The following is a 14951-nucleotide window of genomic DNA, read 5'->3' as shown; positions in this document are numbered from 1 at the left end:
GGGATTTAGGTTCACACATCGCGACATTGCACATGAGTCTTTTTACACCAAAATTCAGATCAACTATTTTTAAAATATCATTCTTGAATATTCAACATTTTACTCGTCATCTCAAATGCAAAATTAACAAAAATAATATTAACCGCCCTCCCATAATATTGTAAATATACCACATGAAACAATAACATTTTATCTTTTCCCAAAATTGAAAAAATCACTGAACACATCTTTAAATTGATACTTCTGTATTACTATATAGCTCTTTTCAACTCAATATTCTGATCAGCCGCAATAACTCGTGTGTCAATTCGCGAACGAGGAATAAGGGAAAAAGCTGAAAAATGCAAGTCAGATATATCGATGAAATGTTTTTACAATCCCGGAAAGTTACGAGATTCGTGGGATGAAAGTAGAGGAGAAGACGTAGGAACATAACCCGCGGTGGTAAATAATGTTGAAGCAAGAAGAGAGTATGGCGATAAATCAGACGAAAAGTCCAACCCCATGGAGGCAACCGACGTTGTCGGTCGTAATACTTCCGGATCTATCTCTTACTTCCCGGGGTGGACGAGATGTTACGTTATACTTTCAGAAATATACGCCTGTTATCGTAAAAGTGAAATATATTATCGACTTCAAAAATTTTTCGGCAAAAATTCTTCTTCCTTTTTCAATTGGCCGACAAAGTCAAGGCGAAACAAAGGAGGTGGATTTAATTTTTAGTCGCTGTGTATCGATGTTTCGTGGAAACGGAAAAATGATGGACGTTCTGTACAGTTTGTTAAAGGAAAAACTACGAGGACATTTTGTTCTCCTCGTTATCATAATTGTAATAAAATATAGTACATAAAAATGTTAAAATGTGTGGTTGTTAACCACTGTACTACTAAAAAAGGTAAAAAAGCTCAGTCGGTATGGAGCCCTTTATTCAAAAAAGTATCTACGTGACTATTAAGTCTGCGCAAAAAATAATTAATCCGAATGCAAAAATCAAAAAAATGAAAAAAGACCGTCCTTAAAATGTATGCGGACGTACGGTATTCGTTTATAGGATTAATTATATTTTTGCTCGTTTGAACGATTTCTGTAGGGATCTCTATCTTCAAGGGGTATTTCACAAGCACAAAGAGCACAAACGATGCATACCTTTCAAAGATTTTAATTTCACTGCTCGGCCCAAGGGGAGGTCCATTGTTCGCCATTTTCGAGTGAAATCAAAATTCAAATATGTCGAGTATTCGATGGAACATGAAAAGAAGAAATAAAAGATATTAACATCTTTTGTTGGACATTGTTCATTTACCTTTGTGCATCATATATTTATAATCAAACAAAATGTTCTTTTAATTCTGTTTAATTGAAACATTGAGGAAAATTAAAATTAAGGAAAATTTTCTTTAAAGATGTTATAATACATTTTTTTTAAAAAACAATAAATGATGAATGTATTACAAGATGTATCAATTTAATTTTCTCAAGTTTTAAATTCATGTTCTATTTCTTTATATTTGTTTTTTCATATTTTATTGTATTAATTTTATGTGAAGCTTACAAATTTTAATGTGTATATTAATTTTACTTGTACTTCTAATTTTTAATAAATTGTATTTGAAGTTATCAAAATTTAATATATAAATTGTGTTTGAACATATGAATGTTTAATATAAAAATTGTATTTGTACGTTCGAATATTTAATATAAAAATTGTATTTGTACCTTTGAATATTTAACGTAAAAATTAAATTTGAATCTTTGAATATTTAATAAATAAATTGTATTTGAACTTCTGAATTTTCAACATGTACACTAATTTGAAGTAAATCATTGAATTTTATATAAAACAGTATTTAAAGCAGTATTTTATATAATAACAGTGTTTAAAGCAATATTTTGTATAATAACAGTATTTAAAGCTTTAAATTAGCATACTAATTGTATTTGAATATTTAAATAATCAACACAATAATTTTATGCGAATTTAAAAGCCCGAGAAAGTGAAAGAATCGCGTTACCCACCTAACCTCATCGTCCGCCATCTTGGTACCTGGCTGCTACACCCGTCTACCTAAAAATAAAGCATAAAAAGGCACATTTCACGTATCCGACAAAACAACAATAACCCCGCTTATGTCATCGAAGCGAATATCGTCATTTAAACAACAAAACATCGCACGGTGGAGAAAGGTTTAAATATAAAACCGCGAAGATGGATCGTCCATATTGCGTCATCGGATAAATCGTTTCATTTTTTCCTTCCTTTTACGCCGGTCAATGACAGTGGTTGGTTCTGCGCGATAAATCCACTGTTCTGCACGTAAATTTTCGCCTCACCGACGCACCGCAACGGTATAGAATATCCGGTGCTCGAAAATAGACGCCGTGCGTCCCCACTTTTCGAACCGTCGAGCCGGAGACGTCGCTACGTCGACGATCCAAATTTGGATGCAACGACCCAAACGGTAGATCTCTCGTCTCCTCTCGACTCGATCCGATGTGTCGAAAGCGGAAAACGAGATTCGACTGGAAGCAAAGTCGTTCTGTTGGAAAATTGCTATCGATACTGGACGATCGCTCTGTGTACTCTATGTTGCCGGTGAAACGACTGATTAATTCAGGAGACTGTTTTGGAGATGTTAATACATTTTGATGAATATTGGTTCCAAAGTATATTATTGTAATTGATGAAATTACATTTTTATGTAGAAAGTTGTGCTTCTTTAACCCTCCTTGGGGTTTGACAAAATATATATATTGGTTCGTGACATATTATTTCACCAAACTAGTTATTTCACCAAATTTTCTTATATCTCTGCAGCTGTAAATATTTCTAAATAGCTACATATCTAATTGTCTACATATCTACATATCTTTAAATATCTACATCTCCAAATCTTACACTTCCAAATCCTACATTTCCAAATTCTTACGTCCCTAAAACCATGTATCTGGGAATCGATATGTCCCCAAAACTCTATATGGCCAAACTCATATGTCCTCATATCCCTATATCCTCCAATCTTTATATTTTCAAATTTCTATGTCCTCAAATCTCTATATCCTCGAATTCCTGCATCCTAGAATCCCTATATTCTAAAATTTATGTAGTCCTAAATTTCTGTGCACCCAAATCCCTATATCTTAGAATCTCTATATTCCAGAATCCCTAGAGTCCAAAATCTATATAGTCCCAAACTTCTATGCACCCAAATCTCTTTATCTTGTAATCCCTACATCCCAGATTCCCTAAATTCCCAAATATCCTAATTTCCCACTACACATGTTCCTTAATCCCTATATCCCAAAATTCCTATGTCCCAAAATCCCTATATCCCAAAATCTCCTAATTTCCTAATACACATGTCCCCAAATCCCTGTATCTCAAAATCTCTGCACCCCAAAATCCCTAAACCCCAAATTTCCAAATCCCCAAACCCAATTTCCCAAATCCACAATTCCAAAATTCTAAAATTTCCAACTCCTCAAATCCCAACATCTGAAAGACTTCCCATATTTCTAAAAAAAAATCCCATATTCCTAAATTTAAAGTACCTAAAAATCGACAGTAACTTTCGTGTCTGACGTTATTACTAAAAAACATTATGGATGCCCTTTTAAAGCACGTAGCAGACAAGACACATTTATAAAAGGAAAATTGAAGAGCTACAGACAGGGAAAGTGAAGAGAGTAAATGGCAGAATGAAACTGATGAAACATTAAAGATCTAGCGGATGATGAACGAGTACGGGTATAAGGTCTGAAGGTTCGAAGTAATTCATTTTCTTGGCGAACATCTTACGTACTGACGTTGAAACGACGGCAATGAGTCACAAGCGACGTTTCAAAATAGATTCCAAATTTATTGCATGCATGAATTGTGTAACCTGTTTGTGTAACATCTCTAACATCTCAGAATTACTCGAAACAGAGTTATAATTGTTCGTACTTAAAAGTCTAGTGGCTGCTAGCGGGAATTCTGGTGACACTTCAAGAGGTTAAATACATTGTTCTCAAACTTGTTATACCGTAATTAAGATTTTGACTTTCTAGATGTACTGAGTTGATCAACTAATTTTATTTGTAATTTATGTTATCTACAATAATTAGATTGGGAGATATGCGTGAAGTCAGGTTCCTAGATGGCTGGATTTCTAAATCAGATTCATGGATTTCTGGATTTATAATTCACTGGATTCATCACTAGAGTCCTAAATCTCGGTATCTTCAAATTTCTATAGTTAGATCTCTGCACCTCCAGAACTCCTGTATTCTTATATTTCTAGGTCTATGGATCGCTTGATTTCTATTTCAGATTTGTAGTATCCTATTCCTCAAAATTCTTATATTCCCAAAACCTTGTATCTAGCTTTATAATCCCAGATTTCGATATCCACAAAAGTCTACATCACAAGAATTGATAGTATATATATTCGTATATATATTTTTAGTAGTTTTATTGATCTGAGGTATGAACTGTATGTTCGTAAATGGACAGTGTTGAAATATTGTTTATTTGTCTTATATATTTCTGTCAAATTAGATGCACAAATAATTTGATGACTCACGTCCCTGTATTTTTACATCGCTACATTCTTATATTACTATGCTACATTTCTAAACCCCATGTCTACATATTCTCAGATCCTATAACTCTACACTCAACGCTATTATATTATGATACTATGTTCCAAATCTTTAAACTCTTGAATCTTTGTATTTCTGAATACTCATGACTCTATATACTTTTTCATTCCTGAGTACCTACATTTCTATGTCGCTATACACATATGTTTCGAGACTCATATGCCCCTATGTCCTTGCATTCCTATGTCTCTACATTTCTATGACCCTACATCCCTATGACTTTACATTCATATGTGCCTATACTTCTATGAACGTACTCTCATATGTCCCTATACTCACATGTCTCTCGACTCCTATATACCTATACTCATATGTCCCTACACTCATATGTCTCTCGACTCCTATGTACCTATACTCATGTGTCCCTGCATTCATATGTCTTTGCATTCGTATATGCCTATACTCATATGACTCTACATTGCTACATGTCTATACTCCTATGTCCCTACACTCATATGCTTCTACATTCCTATGTGGTTATACTCCTATGTCCCTACATTCATATGTCCCTACACTCATGTGTCTCCACATTCCTCTGTGCCTATACTCTTATGTCCCTACACTCATATGCTTCTACATTCCTATGTGGTTATACTCCTATGTCCCTACATTCATATGTCCCTACACTCATACGTCCCTACACTCCTCCGTCCCTATACACCTCCGTCCCCATATTTGCAATATTCCCATCCCTATAATCTCTTTATCCCCATATTCTCCATATTCCCAACATTCCTCTATGCCTAAACATCTAAACCACTATATCCCACATTACAACGCGCCCATGTCCCTATATCTGTCCATTACTAAAATTGGAAGATCATCGTTAGACAGAAATTTCATATGATCACTGGCAACCGCTTTATATTTGTAATGGACCGATCGCCTTCGCTAAGTATAGATTCCCTCTCGCTCGAACCATTCCAAGACACGTCCCACCGCGACTCCGATGTGTGTCTCGTCTCCGATGTCAAAGAGGATCCCGGCACCGTAAAAATAGAAAACATGCAGAGTCTACCACGGATGATCTACGATAGCTCTCGCGATCCACCGTCGATCGAAAAAAAATCGAATAAATCCCGGCCCGATCTTTCCTCCGTTTCCTGTCCAACGTTTTCCCTCGCGTTTTCTCGTCCTTGACGTTACGTATGGAAATCAAGAGACTCGTAACCCGATACAATATCAACAGACTCGTAACTCTCGTGTCTGCGAAGTTATATTTGTCGAGGGAGATCGAGAATGAATACTGGTACAAGGCTGTTTACGTAGAACCGCGTGTATTCGCGTCGCGATCCAACCGCGACGATCACTGCCAGCTTTCTTTGCCGCGAAAAGATGCGAATTTCCCAACGAACGGTTTAAAAGCACAGCGTGAAATACGTCGAAAATACGATAACAAAAAAAAATAACGAAATAGTCGAGGAGATTCGAGAAGATCACGAGTGGTCACTTCGTATCTGTCACACACGGAATCGCACTGGGACGCGTTCCAGTCGTCTTCTGGAAGGTCACAATTCCTGGATGTACTAACACACGTGACCTTGAAGCAGCGTTACTATCTGTGTGAAGCACTTGACACTTCGATACGACGAAAAGAGCGAATACTCCAGGCCAGAAGAGGCAGGCTCGAACTGGAGGGGCCTTGTCCGTTGCCGGTGACAGATCCCGAAGAGGATCACGATTCCAGTAGGTCGGCGCGTAGATAAAGGCTTACCTTGAAGAGAGAGAACTATTTGCTGGCTACGACTGGCCAACCGGACCTTAGGCAGCTGACTGTGCCATCGTGGATCCGTGGTCGACGTCGTCAGCCTCTTCTTCGTAGGCTGTTCACGTGGCCAGAAATCGACCAATCAACGCCCGCCATTGGTCGTAAGCATTTTTAGGCGAGAGCTCTGCCCGCTTCTGCCTTGCTGCCAAAAATAATCGGAAACTGAAAACGGAGCCGAGGAGCTTGCGCTTCGCTCGGAGACTCTCTCTCTCTCTTGGCTACCAACCGACTTCATTTTAATCCTTCTGTAGGCTATCCATTCAACATTTTTTTTATTCGCGAAATGGATACCTGATTTACCGCACAAGATCAGGACTGAGAATAAAGAAAAATTCTTTATTTCGTATTTTTTGGTCTGTGTGTGTGCATTCTTAAATTACTAGGTAAGATTCCTAGGTTTGTATATGGATTTCTATTTTTATAGGTTTCTATACTTTCCTGTAGTCGTAGATTTCAATGTTTTTATATATTTAGATTGATTTCTAGATCCTAGGTTTCGAAACTCCCAAACATCTAGAACATAGATTATTAAATTTGTAGATCTACACTCATGGATTTGTAGAGTCTGAAGTTCCTAGATTCGTAGATTTGTAAATCCATAGAACAGTGGATTTGTAGATTTCTACACTCGTTTCTAGAGACTCAGATATTTAGGTATATAGATCCCTAAGCATATAGAACCTTCATGTGTATAGTTCTATTCGTAAATTACTAGGTCTACAGATCTCTAGTTCAGTAAATTTCTGGATATGTGGATATCTGAACCACTGACTTCTTGATGGCGTTAGACTTCAACAGATATTGCTTCCTAAATAGGTAGATACCTATGTTCCTAGTCTCTTAGACACGTAGATCCCTATATCTGTGCGCTCTTAGACCCCTAGATTTCTATACATATGTGTAGATTTCTAAAATGGTAGATCTCTATATTCTTATATACACATCTTCATATCTGTATATCCCTATATCTTCATCTTCATGTCTTCACATTCTTATATCTTCATCTTCATGTCTCCACATTCTTATATCCCCATTTTCATGTCTCCACATCCCTATATCCCCATTTTCATGTCTCCACATCCCTATACCCCCGTTTTCATGTCTCCACATCCCTATATCCCCATTTTCATGTCTCTACATCCTTATATCCCCATCTCCATATCTCTAAATCCCTATATTCCCATCTTCACATCTCTAAATCCCTATATTCCCATCTCCACATCTCTATATCCCTATATTCCCACCTCTACATCTCTTTATCCCTATATCCCCATCTTCACATCTCTAAATCCCTATATTCCCATCTCCACATCTCTATATCCCTATATTCCCATCTCCACATCTCTTCATCCCTATATTCCTATCTTCAGATTCCTATATCCCCATCTTCCCATCTCCACATCTCTATATCCCTATATTTCCACCCCCACATCTCTTCATCCCTATCACCAGATTCCTATATCCCCATCTTCCCATCTCCACATCTCTATATCCCTATATTCCCACCTCCACATCTCTTCATCCCTATATCCCTATCACCAGATCCCTATATCCCCATCTTCATATCTCTAAATCCCTATATTCCCACCTCCACATCTCTTCATCCCTATATTCCTATCTCCAGATCCCTATATCCCCATCTCCATATCTCTAAATCCCTATATTCCCATCTCCACATCTCTTCATCCCTATATCCCTATCTCCAGATCCCTATATCCTCATCTCCATATCTCTAAATCCCTATATTCCCATCTCCACATCTCTATATCCCTATATTCCCACCTCCACATCTCTTCATCCCTATATCCCAATCTCCAGATCCCCACACCCTCACATCCACAAATCCCCAAATTACAATTTCAACAAACAAACCTTGAAGATTAGCTCTACCTAAAATTGATACGTTTGAACTAACAAATTAATTCACAAGTAAAATTGTTGTATTAGGTTCAATTTCAGCAGCGATCACAGAAATTCAAGGATCTTATAAAGTTCCTCTCGGACTTCGTTTCTTTATACATACTATCTATTTTGAGAAGAAGCGTTAAAATAAACTCAATGTACGTTACACTATTCCGAAGTGGACGAAACAATGAAGATAACCTAGATACAAGGGATGAAAACATTCCATGCATTTTAGTCTTCTGCATATAAGAACAGAGTAACTAGACAAGTTCGTATTTTCCATATTTATAGCAGCAAGATGGCTGCCTTCGACTTTCATTCATGGGGAAACTCTCTCTTTGCCTACGAAATTTATTAATCGATAATAATGGAAAATGGAAAATGTATTTCTTGAAAATAAACTATACATCTTTCTACAGATGTTCATATAAATGTCACCAAATATTATCTTTATGTTTGAAGATGAAGATCATGTTCGACACAATGAAAGTAAATATCAAACACTCTACTAAAACACCCTGTATTTCAAGTTATCTTTTAATTAATAAAATATTGTCTCAATCCCTCAGTCTCGTTAGTAATCTAACAGAAGCTAAATCAAATTTGCAAAAAGCAAATTGCTCAAATGATAGCCGAGTTAATTATGAAAGAATTATGAAGTGGTTTTCAGCGAACAAGCGCTGACATGAACAGCACTGTGTAAGCGTTAATAGTGATGAATTAGTCTAGTGAATACACGAGAGAAGAAAGAGTACAATCGGAATGTAGAAGCACGATCGTAGGAGTATCTTGAAACGCGTCGAGGCAGAACGAAGATATTATTAACGGACCGTTCTGGATTTCGTGTGCGGCAGCTGTTTGGCACTAAACGTGGTAACGCTGACGGAAACATCGTGGCTTAAACGTAACACTTACGACCTGCATTCGATATAATATCTCCTACGAATTTTTTGTCACTTACGCTTTTCGTGTAAACAGTATACTCAATCAAATCCTTTTCTACATTCTTTTCTAGAATCTTTAAATACATATTTGTATAACATCTAAATGCAGGGGATATCCACTTGAGATTTTTGGGATATTTAGAAATTTTTGAAGATTTCAGAATTTGGAATTGGGTGAGAATTTGGGGTAGGAAGTTGGGAACTTTGGAGAGTTTTGGAATTTATTGGATTGTAATATTTAGAGATTTAGGGTTCTAGGGAGACTAGGGAGACTAGGGAGTTGGAGTTTGAGAATTTGGGGTATTAGAAATGTAAGAATATAGGAATTTGTGGATTTAGAGATTTGGAGAGCAAGAAATTTAGGTTATAGGTATTTGAGGATCATGGAATTCAGAAATGTAGAGATTTAGGGACTTCGACAAATTTTGGAACTTTGGAAATTTGGGGAATTTTGAAATTTGAGAATTTTGTAACTTAGGAATTTTGGAATTTAAGAAATTTGAAATTTGGGAAGCTGGAAATCTGAGAATTTGGAAATTTGAAAATTCGGGGATTTGAGAAGTTGGGAATTTGAGAAGTTAGGAATTTGAGAAGTTGAAAATTTGAGAATTTGGGGATTTGAGAAGTTGAAAATTTGAGAATTTGGGACTGAGAATTTGAGGACTTGAGAAGTTGGGAATTTGAGAAGTTGAAAATTTGAGAGCTTGGAAATTTGAGAATTTGGAAATTTGAGAGCTTGGAAATTTGAGAAGTTGGAAATTTGAGAGCTTGGAAATTTGAGAAGTTGGAAATTTGAGAATTTGGGACTTTGAGAATTTGAGGACTTGAGAATTTGGGAATTTGAGAAGTTGGAAATTTGAGAGCTTGGAAATTTGAGAAGTTGGAAATTTGAGAATTTGGGACTTTGAGAATTTGAGGACTTGAGAATTTGAGGACTTGAGAATTTGGGAATTTGAGAAGTTGGAAATTTGAGAGCTTGGAAATTTGAAAGCTTGGAAATTTGAGAAGATGGAAATTTGAGAAGTTGGAAATTTGAGAATTTGGGACTTTAAGAATTTGAGGACTTGAGAAGTTGGGAATTTGGGAAGTTGGAAATTTGAGAGCTTGGAAATTTGAGAAATTGGAAATTTGAGAAGTTAGGAATTTGAAAATTTTGGGATTTGAGAAGTTGAAAATTTGAGAATTTGAGACTTTGAGAACTTGAGGATTTGAGAGCTTGGGAATTTAAGAATTTTGGAACTTAGAAATTTTGGAATTTGGGGAATTTGAAATTTGAGAATTTTGTAACTTAGGAGTTTTGGATTTTGGGGAATTTGAAGTTTGAAGATTTAGAAATTTGAGGATGTAAAAATTTAGGAACATAGACATTTCCAGATGTAGGGATATAAGAGTAAGAATTTGGGGATATATTTCTTTGAATATAGTGACTTGAAAACTAAGAGATTTGGGTATCTAGAGATTATCTATCTATCGATAGAGCATCTAGGAATAGACACATAAAAATTTGGAAAAATACTTTTAGCTCCAAAAATTGAGGGTATAAGAATTTAACGATATGTTCAACCTTGAAATCTAAAAACCTTGTGATCACGTGGCTCTGAAATTTAAAACAGAACTTTTAAAAAAAGAGTTAAAATCCAACCAAACCCTCAATTTCAAAAAAGTTTCCTTAATATACCACTGTAGCTACATAAAGGGTTGAAATTCTACTCATCAAGTAGTGACAGTAGGTCAGGTAGAATGATGTTTCTTCGAGCAAGTAGTAGTATCGACGTTTAGTCAGACAAACAACGAGCAACGTTGATAACGCAGAACTCTACGCTCGTTTTACTGATTCAACCTCGAACCTCGATGCAGCCTATCCACGGAAGATGGCGGAAGGTTTTCCTGATAAAAATAATTGATTCGAGATAACACGGTGCGGTACTTTGAATTTCAGTCTTTCGAATCTCAACTCCAATTTTCAGACAATTTTTTCTTAACCTCAATTTTTTCCTTTGTATACAAATAATTTCCGATACCTGCAGAATTCTCAAACTTTCTATTGAACGCTAGAAAAATAATTGACTCAACCCCTTATATTTCCATTTGTTGCAATTTTCATAAATTTTCAAAATATATTAAAAAATGCTTTTATGACTTCTTAATTATTCTAACAGATGTTACTAGGTCGAAGTTAAACATAAAATTAAATACGAAATATCGTTAAAAAATATACCTTCATCGAGGAGAAACATTTCACGGTACTTAACGTATATTGCAGTTTGATATCGCAGTTTAATCAATTAAAAACAGAAACAATAAATTAATTAACGCAGGAATTTGTATACCGTTTCATCTGGACGTAACAGCACAGGTATGTTCGGTAGGGGGTGAAACGGCTGGGTCTGCGAAGGGGTGGTATAGGTGCGAGAGGGTGGTAGGTAGTTCTGAGCCAAGAGTGATTAACCCGGCGTCCCTGTTGCCACGACGACGATCCCGTGACGTCACGGGACAAGCCGGGGTTTATGGGTGACCTACATTCCAAAAATAACCATCGCCGACCTACCCCTTCTCTCCCTGCTTCCACCCCTACCACCAAACACTGTCGCCTGCTGAACCACCGACACCATCCAGTCGCACCCGCCTCGGCTCACCCCCTTTCCATCCCCCTTATTCTTACCTATATCCAGCCATTCTGTTTTCTTCCTTGCTTTCCTACTTGTCGCAACATCGCGAATCATACAGGATGCTACCAAATTAACGCTCGAAGTAACACGCTGAATTCGTCGAGTTTCTCCACGGATATTAATTAGTATCTTCAAGTTTTAATTGACAATTAAAACGATATCGTTAATTAATACGTTGCTTTTAATTGTCGTTCATGGAATGAAAATATACGGAGCGGTAATTGTCAGGATCGTTCGAAATTATTTAATTAATTAAATTTGTTAAAAGGAAATTTTGGGTTGTTTGTAGAGATTGTTGTTTATAAATTCTGTAGTTCTATTGTATACTTATTTTCTTAGGTTTCTAGATTCTTATATTCACACCTTGTACCCCTAAATCCCTATATTTCTCGAATTTTGTATATACATATATGCATCTATGTATGTACTTCTTTATCTTTGAATTTATCCCTAGACTTTTGCATTTTAAGATTTCTATATAATTCATATATCCATAGATTCTTAAATTTCAAGATCTTTAGACAGTTCATATATCTCTAGATTCTAACACTAAATAATTTCCATACGATTCAAATATCCCTAGAATTTTATATTCCAAGATTGAAATACAGTTCATATATCCCTAGGTTCTTAAATTCCAAGAACCTTAGACAATTAATATATCCCTAGACTCTTCTTAAATTCTAAGATTCTTAGACAGTTCACATATCCCTAGATTCTTAAATTCCAGGAATCTCAGACAATTAATATATCCCTAGACTATTTTTGAATTCTAAGATTCTTAGACAGTTCATATATCGCTAGATTCTTAAATTCCAGGAACTTTAGACAATTAATATATCCTTAGACTCTTCTTAAATTCTAAGATTCTTAGACAGTTCATATATCCCTAGGTTCTTGAATTCCAAGAACCTTAGACAATTAATATATCCCTAGACTCTTCTTAAATTCTAAGATTCTTAGACAGTTCACATATCCCTAGATTCTTAAATTCCAGGAACCTTAGACAGTTAATATATCCCTAGACTCTTCTTAAATTCTAAGATTCTTAGACAGTTCATATGTCCCTAGATTCTTAAATTCCAGGAACCTTAGACAATTAATATATCCCTAGACTCTTCTTAAATTTTAGGATTCTTAGACAGTTTACATATCCCTAGATTCTTAAATTCCAGGAACCTTAGACAATTAATATATCCCTAGACTCTTCTAGAATTCTAAGATTCTTAGACAGTTCATATGTCCCTAAATTCTTAAATTCCAGAAACCTTAGACAATTAATATATCCGTAGACTCTTTTTGAATTCTAAGATTCTTAGGCAATTCATATATCCTTAGATTCCTAAATTCCAAGAACGCTATAAAACGTATGTATCCCTAGATTCTTACATTTCAAGAACCCTATAGAATAAAAATATCCCTAGATTCTCACATTTCAAGAACCTTACAGAATGAAAATATCCCTAGATTTTTACATTTCAAGAACCTTATAGAATGAATATATCCCTAGATTCTTGCATTTCAAGAGCCTTATAAAATGTATATATCCCTAGATTCTCACATTTCAAGAACCTTACAGAATGAATATATCCCTAGATTTTTACATTTCAAAAACCCTATAGAATGAAAATATCCCTAGATTCTTGCATTTCAAGAACCTTATAAAATGTATATATCCCTAGATTCTTACATTTCAAGAACTCTGTCGAATGAAAATATCCCTAGATTTTCACATTTCAAGAACCTTATAGAATGAATATATCCCTAAATTCTTACATTTCAAGATCCCTATAAAATGAAAATATTCCTATATTCATACGTTTCAAGAGACCTAACCAATTTTCATATGTCGATATCCCCATGTCAATATTCCTAGACGATTCTATCTCCAACTCCATATATTCCCTCTCGGATAATGCTCTCCTAGATATCTAGAGATCTTCCTCATGTATCGGGAGAGCGGAAAAAAATTTGATTGACCGCAATGCGGTTATCCGATAAATTTTGACGAAAAAAGTCCGATACAGATGTGACGACCGCATCGCGGTTCTGCAAGTCAAACGAGGTCGTGTCTAGACATTCGAGCTTTTCTGATAAACGCGTTCACACGTTGATTGCCATGAAAGTTACCAGTGACCGACACCACTGATTTAATATCAAAGAAACGGATTCTGATCGAATTGCGAGTGGAAAATTGAAACTTGTATTTAACGAACGATAATGCACTTTGTAATGTAGATTGAAGTGTCGGATTGAAAACAATGAATTTTTACCGTGCGGTATAATCGCGTGTCTCGTTATGCACGGTCGTTTCTATCAAGGGAGTTATCGCGTCGCGAAAAAAAGAAACGGTGAAAGAAAACGAATCGCATTATACTTATTGCCAGAAATTATATACTCGTGAATCAATTTCTTATCGTACGGAAATCTACCTCGCCATATATCTTCGTCACGGCTTATCCTTACGTACATGCATCGAAATATATATCGCGAAACAGTAAATCCCTCTTCTCCTCCATGATCCACGCTAAGTAAACTATTTCTCTATTTCCGCCGCGGTTCTACCTCACGATTTCTGTGAAACGCGCTATTTTCTCGAATCGTCTATAAGATTATCCGGATGTCGCTTTTCACGAACAATTTCTGACACTAATACGTTTAACATCTTATCATCTTGCTATTGGATTGCACTACCTTCGTCATTTCCGTATATTCCTATCCTATTACTTCCTCGTCCCATACGACTAATATTGTATTAGCTTACAATTTCCGTATTCTGGCGAAAGTTATAAATAAAATTGGTTTATACATTTTTATGGTACTACTGTAGTTGTCTATTGTTGTGGCATTTTATTTAAGAAAAGACGCTTTTGAGGGTGTAGTTTATTGTTAAAGGCAAATATGTGTGCGTATGGTACATGGGGATGATCCTAGTAGTATCTGTGAATATCTATTATAAATTTGGTACCTAGGTCCGCAGATATCAAGCTTCGTAGATTATTACATATGTAGATACCTAGGTCC

General features: G+C 35.9%; 1 protein-coding gene across 17 annotated transcripts in view; it reads right to left on the bottom strand.

Annotated features, from left to right (window-relative positions):
• wupA (troponin wings up A) overlaps nucleotides 1-6552 on the bottom strand; it is a 42815-nt gene extending 36263 nt beyond the window's left edge. For 2 of the 17 annotated variants that reach the window (XM_076538417.1, XM_076538416.1), the window contains exons 1-2: nucleotides 6356-6552; nucleotides 2022-2065 (exon numbers count right to left, since the gene is read on the bottom strand). In XM_076538417.1, the coding sequence (XP_076394532.1) occupies nucleotides 2022-2036 (15 nt within the window). In that variant the 5' untranslated portion in view covers nucleotides 2037-2065; nucleotides 6356-6552. The remainder of the gene's footprint in view (nucleotides 1-2021; nucleotides 2066-6355) is intronic. The other 15 variants (XM_076538412.1, XM_076538411.1, XM_076538407.1 and 12 more) reach the window with 13 other exon arrangements.
• Between the last annotated feature and the right edge of the window lie 8399 nt (nucleotides 6553-14951).

The sequence above is a fragment of the Megachile rotundata genome, chromosome 12, assembly GCF_050947335.1.
Source record: "Megachile rotundata isolate GNS110a chromosome 12, iyMegRotu1, whole genome shotgun sequence".
NCBI lineage: Eukaryota > Metazoa > Arthropoda > Insecta > Hymenoptera > Megachilidae > Megachile > Megachile rotundata.
This window is presented reverse-complemented; position numbering and strand designations above follow the sequence as displayed.